We start from the raw sequence: 14,887 nt of genomic DNA on the forward strand, positions 1-14,887 counted from the left end.
TATTCACAATGGGCTCTATCGGTGACTACTACGAGTCGAATATTTCCAATGGAGTTAGCAATGGGGTCAAGCCCCATTACGAGATTGTGGAGGAGCCAAGTCGATTCCGTCGCAAGATCCGTATCATCGTGATCGGAGCAGGCGCGAGTGCGTTGAACTTTGCCCATGACATTGACACAAGCACATTAGACACAGAACTGGTCCTCTACGAAAAGAACCCCGAGGTTGGCGGGACTTGGTATGAGAACCGGTACCCCGGATGTGGATGCGACATTCCCTCTGTGAACTATCAATTCTCATGGGCTCCCTCTCCGGACTGGACCTCTTTGTAAGTGCAAACGAGAACACTTCTTGCAGACTCCAAATCAGCACTGGACTAACTTGACTGGTGGCAGCTACTCGGGTGCAACTGAGATCTTGAATTATTTCAAGGGAATTGCCGACAAATACGGACTTCGGAAATACATTCGCCTGGACCACAAGGTTGTAGGCGCGTTTTGGAATGAACATGATCAACAGTGGCATGTGAGAATCCAGAGAGGAGACAGCCCCGAAGACATTTTTGAGGACCAGGGACATATCTTGGTGAATGCAAGTGGTGTGCTGAAGTGGGTATCTCTTTTCACTATGATATGGCAGGACTGACCAGCTTCAGCAAATGGAAATGGCCTGCTATTAAGGGCCGCGAAACATTCCACGGCCCTATGCTTCATAGTGCACACTGGGATGATGAAGTTCAATTGCAAGGAAAGCGTGTGGCTGTTATTGGCTCAGGCTCGTCTGCAGTACAGATCATTCCGACCATTCAGCCCAGTGAGTTCCTTTGATCGTGAGCACAAGAGGTAATCTAATAGCCGCTATAGAGGTTGCCTCCCTCAAATGTTTCATTCGCAGTGCCTCGTGGGTAACTGCTGGCTTTGGTCAACGATTTGCAGGAAAGGGAGGATCCAATTTTAAATGTCAGGCCCTCTCTTGACCTTGGCAAATCCGAATATGGCATACTGACTTCACTAGATACCGAGAAACAAAAGGATATTTTGCAGAATGACCCTCAGAAATACTTAGCCTATCGCAAGAAGATTGAGTCTGAGCTCAACTCCCGCTTCCGATTTATTCTCAATGGATCAGAGGAGCAAGCGAATGCGCGAGCGGTAAGATCCTGATCTCAAACCTGCCACACTCATGACAAATACTGAGACAAATCTTCACTAGTATGCTGAGAAAGATATGCGGTCCAAACTCGCCGATCGCCCCGAAATCGCAGACTGGATTGTTCCAAAGAACTTTGCAGTAGGCTGCCGAAGACCCACGCCTGGAAATGGGTATCTCGAAGCGCTCTGCTGCGAGAATACCTCGGTTGTCTCGCAGTCCATCGTTGAAATTACCCCGAAGGGCATCAAAACTGCAGATGGATTTGAGCACAACGTCGACGTTATTGTATGTGCCACTGGGTTTGATGTCAGTTGGCGGCCATCGTACCCGACAATTGGCCGGCAATCTCGTAGTCTGAGTGAACAGTGGAAAGATATCCCCAGGACTTATCTTTCCATCACAGTTCCAAACTTCCCTAATTACCTTAGTAAGAGCATTCAACCACCTCCCCCCTACCTGAAGGCTAAAAACTTGAATCTCGGAATACTAATTAAGGCTAAATAGTATTCAACGGCCCCTTCGGCCCATACGGTCATGGAAGCTTCCTCCCCATCACAGAAACCCTGTCTCGGCATTTCGTCCAGATGCTGGAGAAAATGTCGTCAGAGGGTGTCACATCTTTTGACCCCAAAGCTGAGGCAGTTGCAGAATTCTTCGAGCATCACAAGAAATTTATGCCACGTACCGCTTGGACATCTCCATGTCGCTCGTGGTTCAAGCAGGGTACTGTGGACGGAGAGGTAATGATGTGGCCGGGTTCGAGAATTCACTTCTTTGAAACTATGAAACAGCCCCGTTGGGAAGATTACAATCTCCGCTATACAACCTCCAATCGATTTGGATATCTGGGCAATGGCTTCGCCGCACGCGAGTTTGATGGAAGCGACCTTTCTTGGTACCTGGGCACTATAGATGGAAACGAACAAGCAAACCTTCCGGATGAGGATTTTGAGGACTTTATAGTTCAGTCAGTTTGAGAGTAGATAAATTGAACTGAACACAACTTATGAGCTTGCTATCTTTCAAAACAATATACATTTGACCCTGTATTAATGCTATGATGTCCATCTAGAATGACACACTTGTAGATACAAACATTGTATTGGCTTTGGCAAGATGCACCAGTGGTGCCAATTAGAATGGGGTATTCTATTTAGGTTCTTTGAGGTATGTTCGTTAGTAGGCCCCTAGCGGCATTCGATCTCTCCTTTTAGTTTATTCTACGCTTCAATATGCTCCAAGCCGCTGCATGAGCCTTCGCCGTAGCTTTAGATCGAACGCATTCGCACGGCCGCTCCGGCAACAGGAACAGATGATAGCGCTGCTGTATCCTGGCACAACTAAGCATTCGACAAAGCAGAGTGAAACTGGATTCAACGATCACAATAAAAGCGAAGAAGGAAATTGAGAGCAAGAGAAATGAAGAAGTGATGACTATGCAACAAAAGAGCCCCCTTCTGTTAAAAACTCCACCCTTAGGTACATGGCGAAGTTTCTTTTCTATCGCAGGAATTCCCCCTACCCTGATACCTCAAAGGTGACATTCATAATGCTTTTTGCCGGAAGATCGTGATCTCGCTTTCTCATACACCCATTCCCTAAGATTTAATAATTTGTATCCAAATGTCATATCTTTGGCGAATGGAGTGTCTGTAGCCGGTAGCAAAATATCTTGGTCGCCCACGTAGTGTACGTCATCAATCGTATAATGAGCCCCTGGTTCAAAGAAATGTGCCAGATTTCACGCATCGAGTAAGCTAATTGTATCCACATGCTATTCAATCCCTTTCAAGAAATGACCACGTAGAGTTGAATACCCACGAATGACAACCTCAAACATCTTGCCAGTCAAAGTAGCAGCTTGAGAAACGTTTTCCAGTATCTCACTGACTAATGTTCGAGCTTGTTTGGGGGGCAATGCGTGACTGTTGGTCAGAATGCAGAGACCGCCGCTTTCTGAACGAAATTCTGTTGCTAGAATATCGATATCCCATGGTAAGAACTTTGGTATCGTTGCATGTCTGTGTTTCAGTTGGATTGTCGTCCAGAACAACGAGCTTCGAGTTCTGCTTTGCACGCAAATGGTCTTGCATCTTTTCCAATATGTTCTCCGTGCTGTGTGCAAACTTTGGTAGCGATGCGAATTCTTCGGAGAGGAATATCGGTTCATATTCGGTAACGTGCAAGCTTTCTTTAGAGGAATTTGTAATAGTCCATAGCTTAAGTAGTGCCGTTTCGCCTTCATCTCCCAGTCCATATGTGACAGCCCGTTGTAGAAGCCGGAATGTAGTAGCTGTGAGTTGGATAGGATAATTATGCATTTGGGCGAGAGTTATTACTTCTTTCTATTGGTCCGATCAGTCATATCCACACAATTTACGTAGAAAGGGTCTTACTAGTTTGCTCCGTGTCTTTGCGATGGTACATCCAGATACTGAATCACCAGACTTGAGGCCACTCTTTTGAAGGACTCGCTCACACCAGCCGCATTTGAAATAATTGACGTCAGGTTGCTGGTCGACAGACCAAGTTTCTTTCCGAGGGCCAGAGCTTCAACCGCTGCTGTTGTGTGTACAATTTCCAACATTCAACATAGCAGCTCAGTTAGTTGTACATTATCATTTTCATGGCTCTGGTACTTTGTGGCTGTCGAAACCAGAGATGGGTTGTGAGGTATAAATATTCGAACAAGATCCGCATCATCTTCCCTCTCGTATCCCACTCGTGCGGCAAATTGATAAAGCCCCTCTGCTGCAGATGCGATATAGAGAGGGAAGTCCTGCATGACACCTTCGGAGGTAACAATTCGCTGAGACAAGTGTTAGCAGATTTTCGAATCGTCCCCAATAGGTGCTAGGAGGGCGCAAATACCAGATCTTTGACGAAGATACTAAGGGCAGAGTGGGGTGTCCAGTCGTTTGAGAGCATATGAGGTACTCGGTTCTCAAACATCCAACTCTTTGCCGGGCTGCTCAGAACGGTATCGTGGAATTGTTTCGTATTTAGTCCCAGAGTCGCAGCTAGTCCCATTGCCTCTGCGGCGAAGGCGATATGGACTCCAGCAAGGTGCTGGTTAACGAGCTTGACCTTATTTGCGGCACCTAGACCCCCTTTTATCTCGTATAATTTCTCGCTCATAGATTCCAAGACTGGCTGGGCAGTCATCAAAGCATCCCTTTGTCCCGATGACAGGATGGTCAGGCTGCCCTGAGCGGCGCGGATGGTTCCGCCGGAGACAGGACAGTCAACCAACTGTATATCTGTCCTTTGGAACTCTTGGTGAATGCGGTCCAGAGTCTCTTGTTGGAATCCCGGAGCAACAATTGAGCACAAGATGATAATCGTGTTCGGTTTCATGCCAAACACTGCGCCCGTTGACTCGGTAAAGAATGCGTTCGCGGTCTGCAAAAGATTTGCAACCATGCAAACAAGAATTGACGCATCCCGAACGCTTTCTCGCGGGCTCGAAGCAGCAGTGCCGCCCATGGCGAGCAGTTTCTCTAGGGCGAAAGGGTTGACATCAAACCCACTCACAGCGAAACCATCTTTGAACAAGTGTAAGGCCATGCCCATGCCCATAGCGCCTAAGCCAATAAAGGCAATGTTTGGCTTGGCTTCCATTATTTCCGTCATCGTTATGTTTGTATACGAAGTGCGTCGGGGCGAAGTGAAACATTCCAATGTGAAGTCAGGGCATGCGAATGTGACTGTTCTATTTAGACCAGTCGATGTTGAAAGTCGTGACCCGATAATTTCCCGTCAACAACCTATCCTGGAAAGCGTTACCTTCCCACATATTGTTCCATTCGCAACTATGTCCGAGTTACCAGATCGAGACGCGTGTGGAAAACGCATGGACGGTGTGAAATATGAGCTCCACTACTCCACTCCATTACTCCACTACTCCACTACCTCACTACTCCACTCCTCCACTAACCCATTACTCCTCCATGACAAGGAATTTGATTTTCTTCGGGCAGGCCACTGATGCCGTTTGGAGGAAGCTGGTGTCCGGTTCCAGAACGGGTCCTTTGCCCCATCGTAGGTGGCGAAACTCGGCCAGCAATCCATCAAAGAGCCTTCGGTCTCGTTGCATTGCTATTGCTTATCCTTTGAATTCGTAGACAATACGTTCAACCGCCCTTCCTTTGCGCTGATATATGTTTGTTGGCATTCGTTCGCTTTGACAATCGCTGAAAGCAGGGCGTTCTCTTTCTCCAGTATCGGGTTCCACTCTTCATCCGAGATGTTTCTTGAGGTGGAAAAGATAGCCAGTCTGATGAAGTAACTCAGTTAGCTGATAATTGCAGTACAGGGGATTTAAACATACAATGCGGAGATTTATATAACCAAGCCTATGGCATATTTCAAAATTCATAGCCACCTGCTCAAAATTTACGATTGTATGTCCACAAAGGCACCAAAGGGATGCCAGTCTAGGTCGCGCAGAGAGTCGTTTATGAAACGACTTGTCAATTTACCTTTAATCAGCTCCTGGTATCTTGCATAGACATCTTGGGTTGCCTGGGTTGGCTTTGGAAGATGAAGCTGGACTTCATAGCTGAGCTTGCAAGAATTCGACTTGTTAAAAGCCAACATAAACCCCCCTAATACTTTGTTGGTGGACGACAGTCGATGAAAAGGCTCATTGACAGCTTCAGTCCTATGCTCAGCTGCTTCGGTGCTTTCTCAGAGGGCATTAACACTGCACTGTGCCTCTTTTGCGGATTGCGCGGTGAAAATGCCAGTGTTTGTTGGTTCGCGCATTGCAAGCAAGCTAAGATTAAGGTTAGTCTACGCTTCTCATAATCAGGAACTCGACAAAAATCTGGCTGCGTTATCGGAGCGTGATGTCTGAGTCGTGATGAAAAGAGAGCGACGACTGTTTCATTTTCATTCAAGAGGGGATGACGGAGTTCTCATATATGACCAAATTGAAAACCCCCTTCCCTCCCCTGCTTCTCACACGTCGAGCAGATATAAGAGGGGTTGTAAACGGCCTGAGCTCCTAGGAACCTGGTCGACTATGAGCGAATAATCAAATGGCTGGCAAACTAGATTTCACACCTAAGAGCTATCGTCGGTCTGGCAGACTCCTAAGAGCTGAAAGCTCGGAAACTCACAAAGAGATACGACTGTCTATAGGTGCATAAGCTTGTTAGTGCCAGAGGTGGCTTGCTTGTCAAATCCCGTAAAGGTTGTCACCAGCGGCCAGAATAGAATGCAAGTATTTAAAAAGACTCGCCTTAGTGCCCTAGCACGAATAGTCTCTACAGCCTGATTCGGAGATCATCATCGGGGTAGAAGGAGTGTTCCAATGAACATGTAATATGAGTTTGATACGGATTGACGGGTCAAAGTGCAAACTTTATTGGGGCGCAAATGATGCAGCAAACTTATTAGGATGAACAAACATATTGATGGGACAATCTAGGCAATTTTGTGAGAGAGGGTGACAGGTGAACGAAGCTAACGTAGTGCAATTTATTGAGGTCATATTCATCGGTTGCTCACCCCGTCACTCAGATCTGCTCAGTGAGCAAAAAGCGGCAAGGACTGAGCACTCAAGCGAAAGGGAATGACAAGCAGTGGCAGACGAATCCGGTACCTAGTGCAGTGGGAACTCCCTATTACCAGATACCACCGATAATTACGGGTAGGGGGTTTTCCGACCCGTATCGTGACAATTGGTTTTCAGTACCCTGGTACAGATGCAGGACATAACATGACTCGCACCACACAGATAGTATGAAATAGGACTCCGACACCTCTCTCGTTCGACCCCATGGAATACTCGAGCAACCTGCGGTAGCTTATGTTGTTGTTCTACTTGCTGAATCGACCCGCACATCTTCAAGTGTGCTGTCAATGAGCGTTCCCCTCTTCACTAGGTATCAACTTGAGTCGCTTAATCTTGGATTGTTTGGTGCTGAAAACCTTAACCTCCAATGCTTCAACACACTGCCAGATCATCATGAAATCAAGATTATATGTAGACGATTGGCTCTTGGTCAACAATACTTGAACAATTGAAGCCAATTTATAATTCAAACCTAGTCAATTACCCCGCCAATGTGCGCACAAGCGATGAAGGCAAGTGATTCCCACAAAAACATCGCACGATAAGCCCCACGCCCCATCTCTTCCAGCTTCCCCATTCGTCGACAGCGCCGATCCCAACCCTACTTCTACTCAAGTTTAGTATAATATAAGATACCTCCGGTGTCTCCGTCAATCAAATCCCGAATATCACGCTTGAACAACTTCCACACTACAGAAATAATGTCCGCCACCGGTGCCATGCTGGGCTCAAAGAGCAGCTTCTCTACCCGTATCTCCCTCCGCTGGGTTCCTGAGGTCCCGGAGGAGACCACAGACACAATCGTCCTCTCAGTTGGAGAATACTTCGTCGATCTGCGCATGGATAAAGCGTCAGGCGCCATTGACTGGGCTATGGCCGGAACCAGAATTGAGGAGAATCCCAATGAGATCCCACGTTCGTGGCCGAATCTAGATGTTCCAAGCTCTATTGGAATCATAAATAAATGAATTGCTAACCATAAACAGTGAAAGTACTGTTTACACGCGAACTGGATTCATTCAACGAAATCGGAATTGTGGACGTGGGTAACTTCAGTCCCCTCCCCAACGGCGATGAACTTGAATGTGGTGAGATGCCTCGGACCGATCTCCCCGGTTCCCCGATGACCGGCTTCGAGGAAGTCTGGCGTGAATTGGCTTTCCGGGAAGGTCCCGAGGGTGCCAAGAAGGGACTTTCGTGGATTCTGGAGTCCGATAATCGGGATCTGGACTTTGGGGAGAGAAATGAGGTTACCGTTACTAAGATGTTCATGGGTCGAATTTGGGGAACTTATTTGGCTTTCTGTCAGGTCCAGACTCATACTCGGGAGAAGAGTGTGAGTGGGGAGTGGACTGTTAAGAGAACCGGGGCTGAGGTTAGTGCACGGAGGGAGGAGTGGAGTTCTGGGTCTTGGGAGGAAAAGTATCTTGTGGGGCCTGATGGGGGCGCTGTCCCTTCGATGAAGAGTGGATTTGCTGGGGAAGGGGAGGGTTCCTGGAGAGTTCCTGGTGAGACTGTTACCATTGACGGCAACGCGTTCATTGTTCGGGCTTTTGAGGAGATTCAATAAGAATGGGGCATATGAAAGTTGCTGTGCATACCTACCCTCTCTGCGTCCCATGGGCGGGACATTTTTGGTCATTCCACTCTATTGGCTTACTCTGCCTCTTAAAAGGGTGGGAGCTATGTACGCAATGGTTGCTGAGAAGCTACAAAACAGGAAAAACTCGCATATATAATATGGGTAAATGTATGTTTTAATGCATTGCATCGTCTTCTCTATGGGCGTGAGTAACTGCAAATTAAACAAAAGTCGTCATCAGGGACATGAAGCAGCCTCGTCCAGATCTGGCGCAGAGTCAAGTGAAAAAGATATTTAAGCGAAAACCTTGACCTCACCGGCCTTCAGCTTGCCAGCGTCAACAAGACGCTGAGCCTCGGAGGTGTAGGCAGCCTTGACGGCAGCACCATCCTTGCCAGCGATAGTCAGCTTCTCAGCGAGAGCAGCGAGCTCGTCAACGTCGATCTTGCCCATGATGAGCTCAACGTCGTTAAGGACAGAGTCGACCTGGGAAGCGGAAGCCTCGCCGTCAGCGAAGTAGTTGACCTCCTTGACGGAACCCTTAAGAACACGCTTGTTCTTCTTGGCAGCGTTCTTAGCGGCCTCCTTGTTCTTCTTGTTCTTCTCACGCTCAGCCTTGGCGGCCTCCTCGGCGTCCTTCTTGGCCTTCTCCTCGGCAGCCTTCTTGGCCTCCTTCTCCTCCTTCAGGCGGAGAGCCTCCTCCTCCTTGGCCTTGCGCTTGGCGTCCTTACCGGCACGGGCCTGCTGGCGGAACTTCTTGATACGCTCATCCGAGGCGAGGGCCTCGTCAACAAGCTCACGCAGACGGGCGACATCCTCGTTCTTGCGCTTGCGACGGGCGTTGGCGTTCTTCTTCTCGGTGTGACGCTTCTGGTCACGGCTCTCTCCATCATCGGGAACATCCTCGTCAAGGTACTCGAATGTACGCCAGCTGTCGAAGTTGTACCAGAAGTTGTAGAAATTCTCGACCTCCTCCTGGGTGCTGTCTTCGTTACCGAACTGGGGAACGGGCTGCTTAATGGAGAAACGACCCTCAGCCTCGAAGCAAGAGCCCCAGAGCTTGTAGAACTTGCCCTTGGCGGCGGCCTGCTTCTTGGTAGGGGGCTCAACATCGGCGGCCTCGTCGACGGAGTCGAACTGGCGACGACGAGCGGGGTCAAGGAGCAACTCGGTGGCAATCTGAATGCACTTGAAGAAGCTGTCGTTCTCGTCGCGGTGGCCAGAGGCGGCCTTCTTGTCGGGGTGGTGACGCAGAACCTTCTTGCGGTGAGCACGCTTGATCTGCTCGGGGGTTGCCCGCCAGCGGTAGCGGGACAGACCGAGAACGGCGTAGTGGTCCTGGGACTATAAGGGAGTTAGTTTGTTATGGTGTGAAATGTGACGGAAAAGGTACTGACCTTCCAGTCCTTGGCCTCACGGTTGAGCATCATGGGGTCCTCATCCTCGGAGATCTCGCCATCGGACTCCTCCTCGGTCTTCTTGACGTTCTGCTGAGCCTGAAGACGATCATCCTCGGAGAAAGTGCGGTTGTGGCGCTTCTGTAGAATTTATTAGTGTCGATGATTATTTTGTTGCGGGGCATCTCGAGACACATACACGGCGGGCGTGAGCAAGGAAGTGAGGGCCAACAGGCTCCAGGTTACGCTGGGTAGCGCCGGAGAGGGCACCGACAGCCTTGAAATCCTTCTCGGCACTCCAGCCGGAGGCCAGAGCGGGAAGCTGAACGTTGACAACTTGAACGGCAGCCATTGTGATTATGGTTGTTGAAGGAACAAGGTGGGTGAGGAAGTCCCACTTGGATTTTTTCTGATATTTTTTTCTGCCCCGAGTGGCCGCCCGCCAATCACAACTCCGATGATCCGGTCGTGATTCCTCGCGATTTCACTCTGATCACTCATTCGACTCTGCTTTATTCTGGGAAATTTTCACTGCTGTTATTGATTATTCTAAATTGATCATCTGAAATCGCCCCTTGGCACATTTCCGTTGTCCCGCAAACGCCAACAAACTCACGGCATCACCCCGGCTTTCCTATCCAAACATCCGACTCTTTACCCCAGACAATATGGCTGCTCCGTCTACTGCCGCCCTGAGCGCCTACCGCCAGGTCCTTCGTGCTACCCGCATTGCCTTCCGAGGTTTGTCCTTCGACCTCCTGAGGCTTGTCTCAAGAAAGCCGACGACTCACCTCGAAATTCACCATACTAACTTCACAACTAGACGACGTCCGAGTCATGCTTGCTTCTCGTCAAGAAGCCCGTCGCAACTTCGACCAAAACCGCCGTGTCGCTGTTGACACCGGCATGCAGATCAACCACGCCATCGAGGTTGCGAATATCTTGCGCCACAATCTAGTACAGGGTGCTCGGGAGGATGGTAATGAGGATGCCAAGTGGGGTATGTACAATTGCTTTGCCTGGAATGAATCTGCGTTGAAGAAGGTTCTTCCTACTTTGTAAATGGATTGCTAACAGTATGTTTACAGAACTCCGAATTCACGACCAGATCGAGCGCGGCGACAACGACTCCATCAAGGTTGCTGGCAAGGATGTCAAGATTCACAAGGCTTGCTCCTCGTCCTCGTAAGCTACGTTCAACACCTTGATTTTGCATGCTACACCGACTCCATGGCGATGCAGTGCCATTTAGGCAGCATACAATCGGTGGAGGTACAAATTTGAACCAGCCTATGGGACTGGATGTGTATTATAGTATACCCGACTCTTGTTATTTTATTTGGCGTCACTGGGGTATTTTTGATTGTGATAGAAGCTGCATAGAAACAAGAACCAAGCCATATTCAACGCCCGCTTTGTATGAACCCACGACATGCACAACCCATCCTTTCCTCGTGATATTACACAATGTTCAATTAAATGATGCCTTTAATCACCATTCATACTGGCATACTGGACAGATCCAGACCCCGGAGGTGGAGCCACTGCAAAGCCCTTGGCCGGGGCTTCCTTGCCTGCATCGCCCGCAGCGGTGATAGCCTTCTTATCGGACTGACCGCGCTGGACAGGTCCCGCAGCCTGCCGACCCTCGCGAGCATTCTTCATCCGTTCCTCGCGGTCCATGTTATCAAGGGCCTTGGGCTTACCCCAGCGCACCCGCAATGGACAGCCTTGAACAATCGCCTTGCCTTGGCACTCCTTGGCTGCGGACTCGGCATCGGCACGGTTCATATAGTTAACGAAAGCGCAATGCGAGCGGTGAGAGCAGACAAGCGAGCGAAGAGTACCGAATTTTGAGAAGAAAGTCCGCAACGAATGTTCCGGAAGGTCGTCCTCCACACCAGTCAAAAATAGTGAAGTGACGTTGGGATCCATAGGCGGGTTGATGTCTTCCGCCGACGGGGGGAGCTGTGCCGTACTAGGGAACGGGCGACCTCCACGACCACCGCCGCGACCTCCCCGGCCAGGCAAGCGGTTACCTAGACGGCTCTCGCCTGTGCGAATAGGGCCCGGCGCGTTTCCGTACCGGCTGTTTGTGCGGGGTTGGTCTGCCGAGCTTGATTCTTTGCCCTCTGCATCGCCTTCAGTTGCACTCTCGATGCGACGAGGCTTGCGGTAGTATGGTTCACTGTTTGCCAAACGGCGCAGCAGCTCGCGGGCCTTGTCATCCGTCTTCTCGTATTCCTCGACCGCGCCGATTCCTTCTTCAATTTCTTTTTCGTGGTTTTGCGCATAGTATTCACGGTTAATGCCACTTTCGGGACCCGGTGCCACCATCTTCAGGGCGGCATCACGGACGACGATCGGCAAACCGAAAGACAGATCGAGCATGCAGCATTGGCAACAGTTCTTCAGACGAGCGCATGTGAGACAGATGTTGGTGCGCTTCTGTCGTGAGGTACGGTCGGCCTTCCAGCGGAAGATTGTGAAGGGACGAGTACACTGTCATTGTGGTCAGTTCCTGTGGTTGGATAGTGACCGGATCAAAGACTTACAATCTTGCACTCTGCGCCGTGATCCTCTTTCAACATCTGTACATAGGGGTTTTCAGGTAGACAATTTTCGCATACCGATGGGAAGTCTGTGGACTCCCAGCCAGAGCGGTTCAGATCATGCTTAATCTGGGGAGGCATGGTGGGTGGTATGCTATGACAAGCTAGAGATTATTAAGGAAGCTTCAAAGACCAAAGTTGACTATCACATTATCAATGTGGCGGTGACTGTGGCGTCGGGTCATGTGACATGCGTTGGTTGTGTTTGTCTCTGTTTGTCTTTGGTTTTCTCGTACGATGTTTTTGTTCGCTTTGTTCGTTCTAATCAGCGTAGGTTCCGAGTCAATGGACTCTCGGATTGATGTGACGTTGCTTCCGACGCAAGTCTGTTATCTTGGGTCCATTAGCCATCTTCATCACCATCGTATAGACCCCGTACAGACATCAGGTCACCACTAATCAAAGCCGGGAGAGCCACTATCCGAACAAGCCACAGACCGGAAGAGACTCGTCCCGCCACCCCAGACTTAGTTCGGTCTAGTCCTGCTGCACGGCCTGCCCGCTCAGGGGCTCCGTGATTGGCTTGATTTTTCGCATTGCCAAAAAGTTGCTTCGCATTCGATACTCCTTTTTTAAACTCTCCTTCATCCTCTCTCCAGATCTCTCTTCCCCAAGTTTTTCTTTCTCTTCTCTTGCGGTCTTTTTGGTTTAAACCAACTGCCGTATCACCTTTTCCATAATTAACGGATCTCTGTCCTTTTTTTGTCGCCCCTCTTCAACACTTTACCCCTTTTAATACCAACACCCTTCAATTCCTTCACAATGGCTCCTACTGCTCTGGAACGGGAGGACAAGGCGCGTGACGCCGCCTTCAACAAGGCCATGCACGGAAAGTCCGCCAACGTTCGTGGTGGTCTGAGTGCCATGCGTGGCAAGGACAGCGCTGCTCAGAAGGCTGCCGTTGACGAGTACTTCAAGCACTGGGACAACAAGGACTACGCTGATGAGACTGACGCCGACCGTGAGGTGAGTTGATGCGCCAACTGGTATCAATTGGTTCATAGTTAATCGGAATATACAAATAGGCCCGCCGCTCCGAATACGCTACCTTGACCCGACAGTACGTTAGCCTGCCGATCTCCGCGCATGTTTGATCGCAAGACTAATTGAAGTTTTAATAGCTACTACAACCTTGCCACCGACTTCTACGAGTATGGCTGGGGCTCTTCCTTCCACTTCTGCCGTTTCGCGTACGGTGAGCCTTTCCACCAGGCCATCGCCCGTCACGAGCACTACCTCGCTATGCAGACCGGTATCACTGAGGGCATGAAGGTTCTCGATGTCGGCTGTGGTGTTGGTGGTCCCGCTCGTGAGATCGTCAACTTCACTGGTGCCCACGTCACCGGTTTGAACAACAACGACTACCAGATCGACCGTGCTACCCACTACGCCCACAAGCAGGGTCTGGCCGATAAGATGGCCTTCGTCAAGGGTGATTTCATGCAGATGAGCTTCCCCGACAACTCCTTCGACGCCGTGTACGCCATTGAGGCCACCGTCCACGCCCCCGAGCTCGTCGGCGTCTACTCTGAGATCTTCCGTGTCCTCAAGCCCGGTGGTACCTTCGGTGTCTACGAGTGGCTCATGACTGACGACTACAACAACGATGACCCCGAGCACCGTCGCATCCGTCTCGGTATTGAGCAGGGTGACGGTATCTCCAACATGGTTCGCATCTCCGAGGGTGTGCAGGCCATGAAGGATGCCGGCTTCGAGCTCCTCCACCACGAGGATCTTGCTCAGCGTCCCGACGCCACCCCTTGGTACTACCCGCTGGCGGGATCTTTCAAGCACATGGGTTCCATCTGGGACTTCTTCACCATTGCCCGCATGACCTGGTGGGGACGTGGTATTGCCCACCGCTTCGTCGGTGCCGGTGAGAGCCTCAAGCTTTTCCCCCGTGGCTCCCAAAAGACCGCCGACAGCCTCGCTCTTGCCGGTGACTGCCTTGTCGAGGGTGCCCAGAAGAACCTCTTTACCCCCATGTACCTGATGGTCGGCAAGAAGCCCGAGTAAAGCATTGCATAAAAATTCCCTTCCTGTTTTGATCATACATCCTTCTCGCACCTATTACCCGTCGCGCGGCTTCTGTCACCTCACATTCCCATCTTGTATTCGCTTCTTGTCATTATCTCTCCAGGCCGCCGACCAGGCGTGTCTTTGCAATGACGCTATCTGACCCGACTCGGCTAGAACGCCGTTCTCTCGACGATGGTGACGATATTTTTCTCTTCTGTTCCCCTTGTTTCTTTTGGACCGAATAGATATGTAATAGTTATTGAGGCAAGAATAATGAGCCAAGGATTGACTGCTATTGTTTTCATGTCCAGTCGTATGTGTGTATTTCGTAGTATCACCTAACGCTGTCAATGTGATTGGCCGATCTTGGTTTAACCTGCTGTACGTCAGGTACAGGATCTTGTCCCTGCAGCGAGAAATGTGGGTCGTGAAAATAGAGTAGGCTGGTTGTTTCACAACATCCGTCATACGGTGATCCGTGCCTTGGTGTTACATGCTTAGCTGGTCCTTAGAACACCCAATATAGACCACCCGGGCACATACC

At 50.0% G+C, this 14,887-nt stretch overlaps 7 protein-coding genes across 7 annotated transcripts; 4 read left to right on the forward strand and 3 right to left on the reverse strand.

Moving 5' to 3' along the window:
- Positions 1-8: 8 nt before the first annotated feature.
- N7484_007931 (flavin-containing monooxygenase) lies at positions 9-2,129 on the forward strand (the record flags this gene model as incomplete). Its single annotated transcript, XM_057118318.1, has 7 exons — positions 9-328; positions 396-598; positions 640-813; positions 864-959; positions 1,015-1,151; positions 1,213-1,579; positions 1,657-2,129. 7 exons carry the CDS (start codon positions 9-11, stop codon positions 2,127-2,129), a joined length of 1,770 nt encoding a protein of 589 aa, XP_056971353.1.
- A 906-nt stretch (positions 2,130-3,035) lies between these two features.
- Positions 3,036-4,785, reverse strand: N7484_007932 (uncharacterized protein; the record flags this gene model as incomplete). Its single annotated transcript, XM_057118319.1, has 4 exons — positions 3,036-3,497; positions 3,549-3,665; positions 3,767-3,961; positions 4,024-4,785. The coding sequence occupies 4 exons, from the start codon at positions 4,783-4,785 to the stop codon at positions 3,036-3,038; spliced, it is 1,536 nt and encodes a 511-aa protein (XP_056971354.1).
- A 2,649-nt stretch (positions 4,786-7,434) lies between these two features.
- N7484_007933 (uncharacterized protein) lies at positions 7,435-8,303 on the forward strand (the record flags this gene model as incomplete). The annotated part of the gene is made up of 2 exons (XM_057118320.1): positions 7,435-7,648; positions 7,720-8,303. 2 exons carry the CDS (start codon positions 7,435-7,437, stop codon positions 8,301-8,303), a joined length of 798 nt encoding a protein of 265 aa, XP_056971355.1.
- Positions 8,304-8,609: 306 nt separating this feature from the next.
- N7484_007934 (putative ribosome associated DnaJ chaperone Zuotin) lies at positions 8,610-10,064 on the reverse strand (the record flags this gene model as incomplete). The annotated part of the gene is made up of 3 exons (XM_057118321.1): positions 8,610-9,659; positions 9,713-9,853; positions 9,912-10,064. 3 exons carry the CDS (start codon positions 10,062-10,064, stop codon positions 8,610-8,612), a joined length of 1,344 nt encoding a protein of 447 aa, XP_056971356.1.
- Positions 10,065-10,380: 316 nt separating this feature from the next.
- N7484_007935 (LYR motif-containing protein) lies at positions 10,381-10,901 on the forward strand (the record flags this gene model as incomplete). Its single annotated transcript, XM_057118322.1, has 3 exons — positions 10,381-10,453; positions 10,536-10,712; positions 10,801-10,901. 3 exons carry the CDS (start codon positions 10,381-10,383, stop codon positions 10,899-10,901), a joined length of 351 nt encoding a protein of 116 aa, XP_056971357.1.
- Positions 10,902-11,200: 299 nt separating this feature from the next.
- slt11 (Pre-mRNA-splicing factor ECM2) lies at positions 11,201-12,405 on the reverse strand (the record flags this gene model as incomplete). The annotated part of the gene is made up of 2 exons (XM_057118323.1): positions 11,201-12,214; positions 12,268-12,405. 2 exons carry the CDS (start codon positions 12,403-12,405, stop codon positions 11,201-11,203), a joined length of 1,152 nt encoding a protein of 383 aa, XP_056971358.1.
- A 681-nt stretch (positions 12,406-13,086) lies between these two features.
- erg6 (sterol 24-C-methyltransferase) lies at positions 13,087-14,340 on the forward strand (the record flags this gene model as incomplete). Its single annotated transcript, XM_057118324.1, has 3 exons — positions 13,087-13,290; positions 13,350-13,384; positions 13,446-14,340. The coding sequence occupies 3 exons, from the start codon at positions 13,087-13,089 to the stop codon at positions 14,338-14,340; spliced, it is 1,134 nt and encodes a 377-aa protein (XP_056971359.1).
- Between the last annotated feature and the right edge of the window lie 547 nt (positions 14,341-14,887).

This window comes from Penicillium longicatenatum (assembly GCF_028827895.1).
Source record: "Penicillium longicatenatum strain IBT 33135 chromosome Unknown contig_4_segment0_segment0, whole genome shotgun sequence".
Taxonomy (NCBI): domain Eukaryota; kingdom Fungi; phylum Ascomycota; class Eurotiomycetes; order Eurotiales; family Aspergillaceae; genus Penicillium; species Penicillium longicatenatum.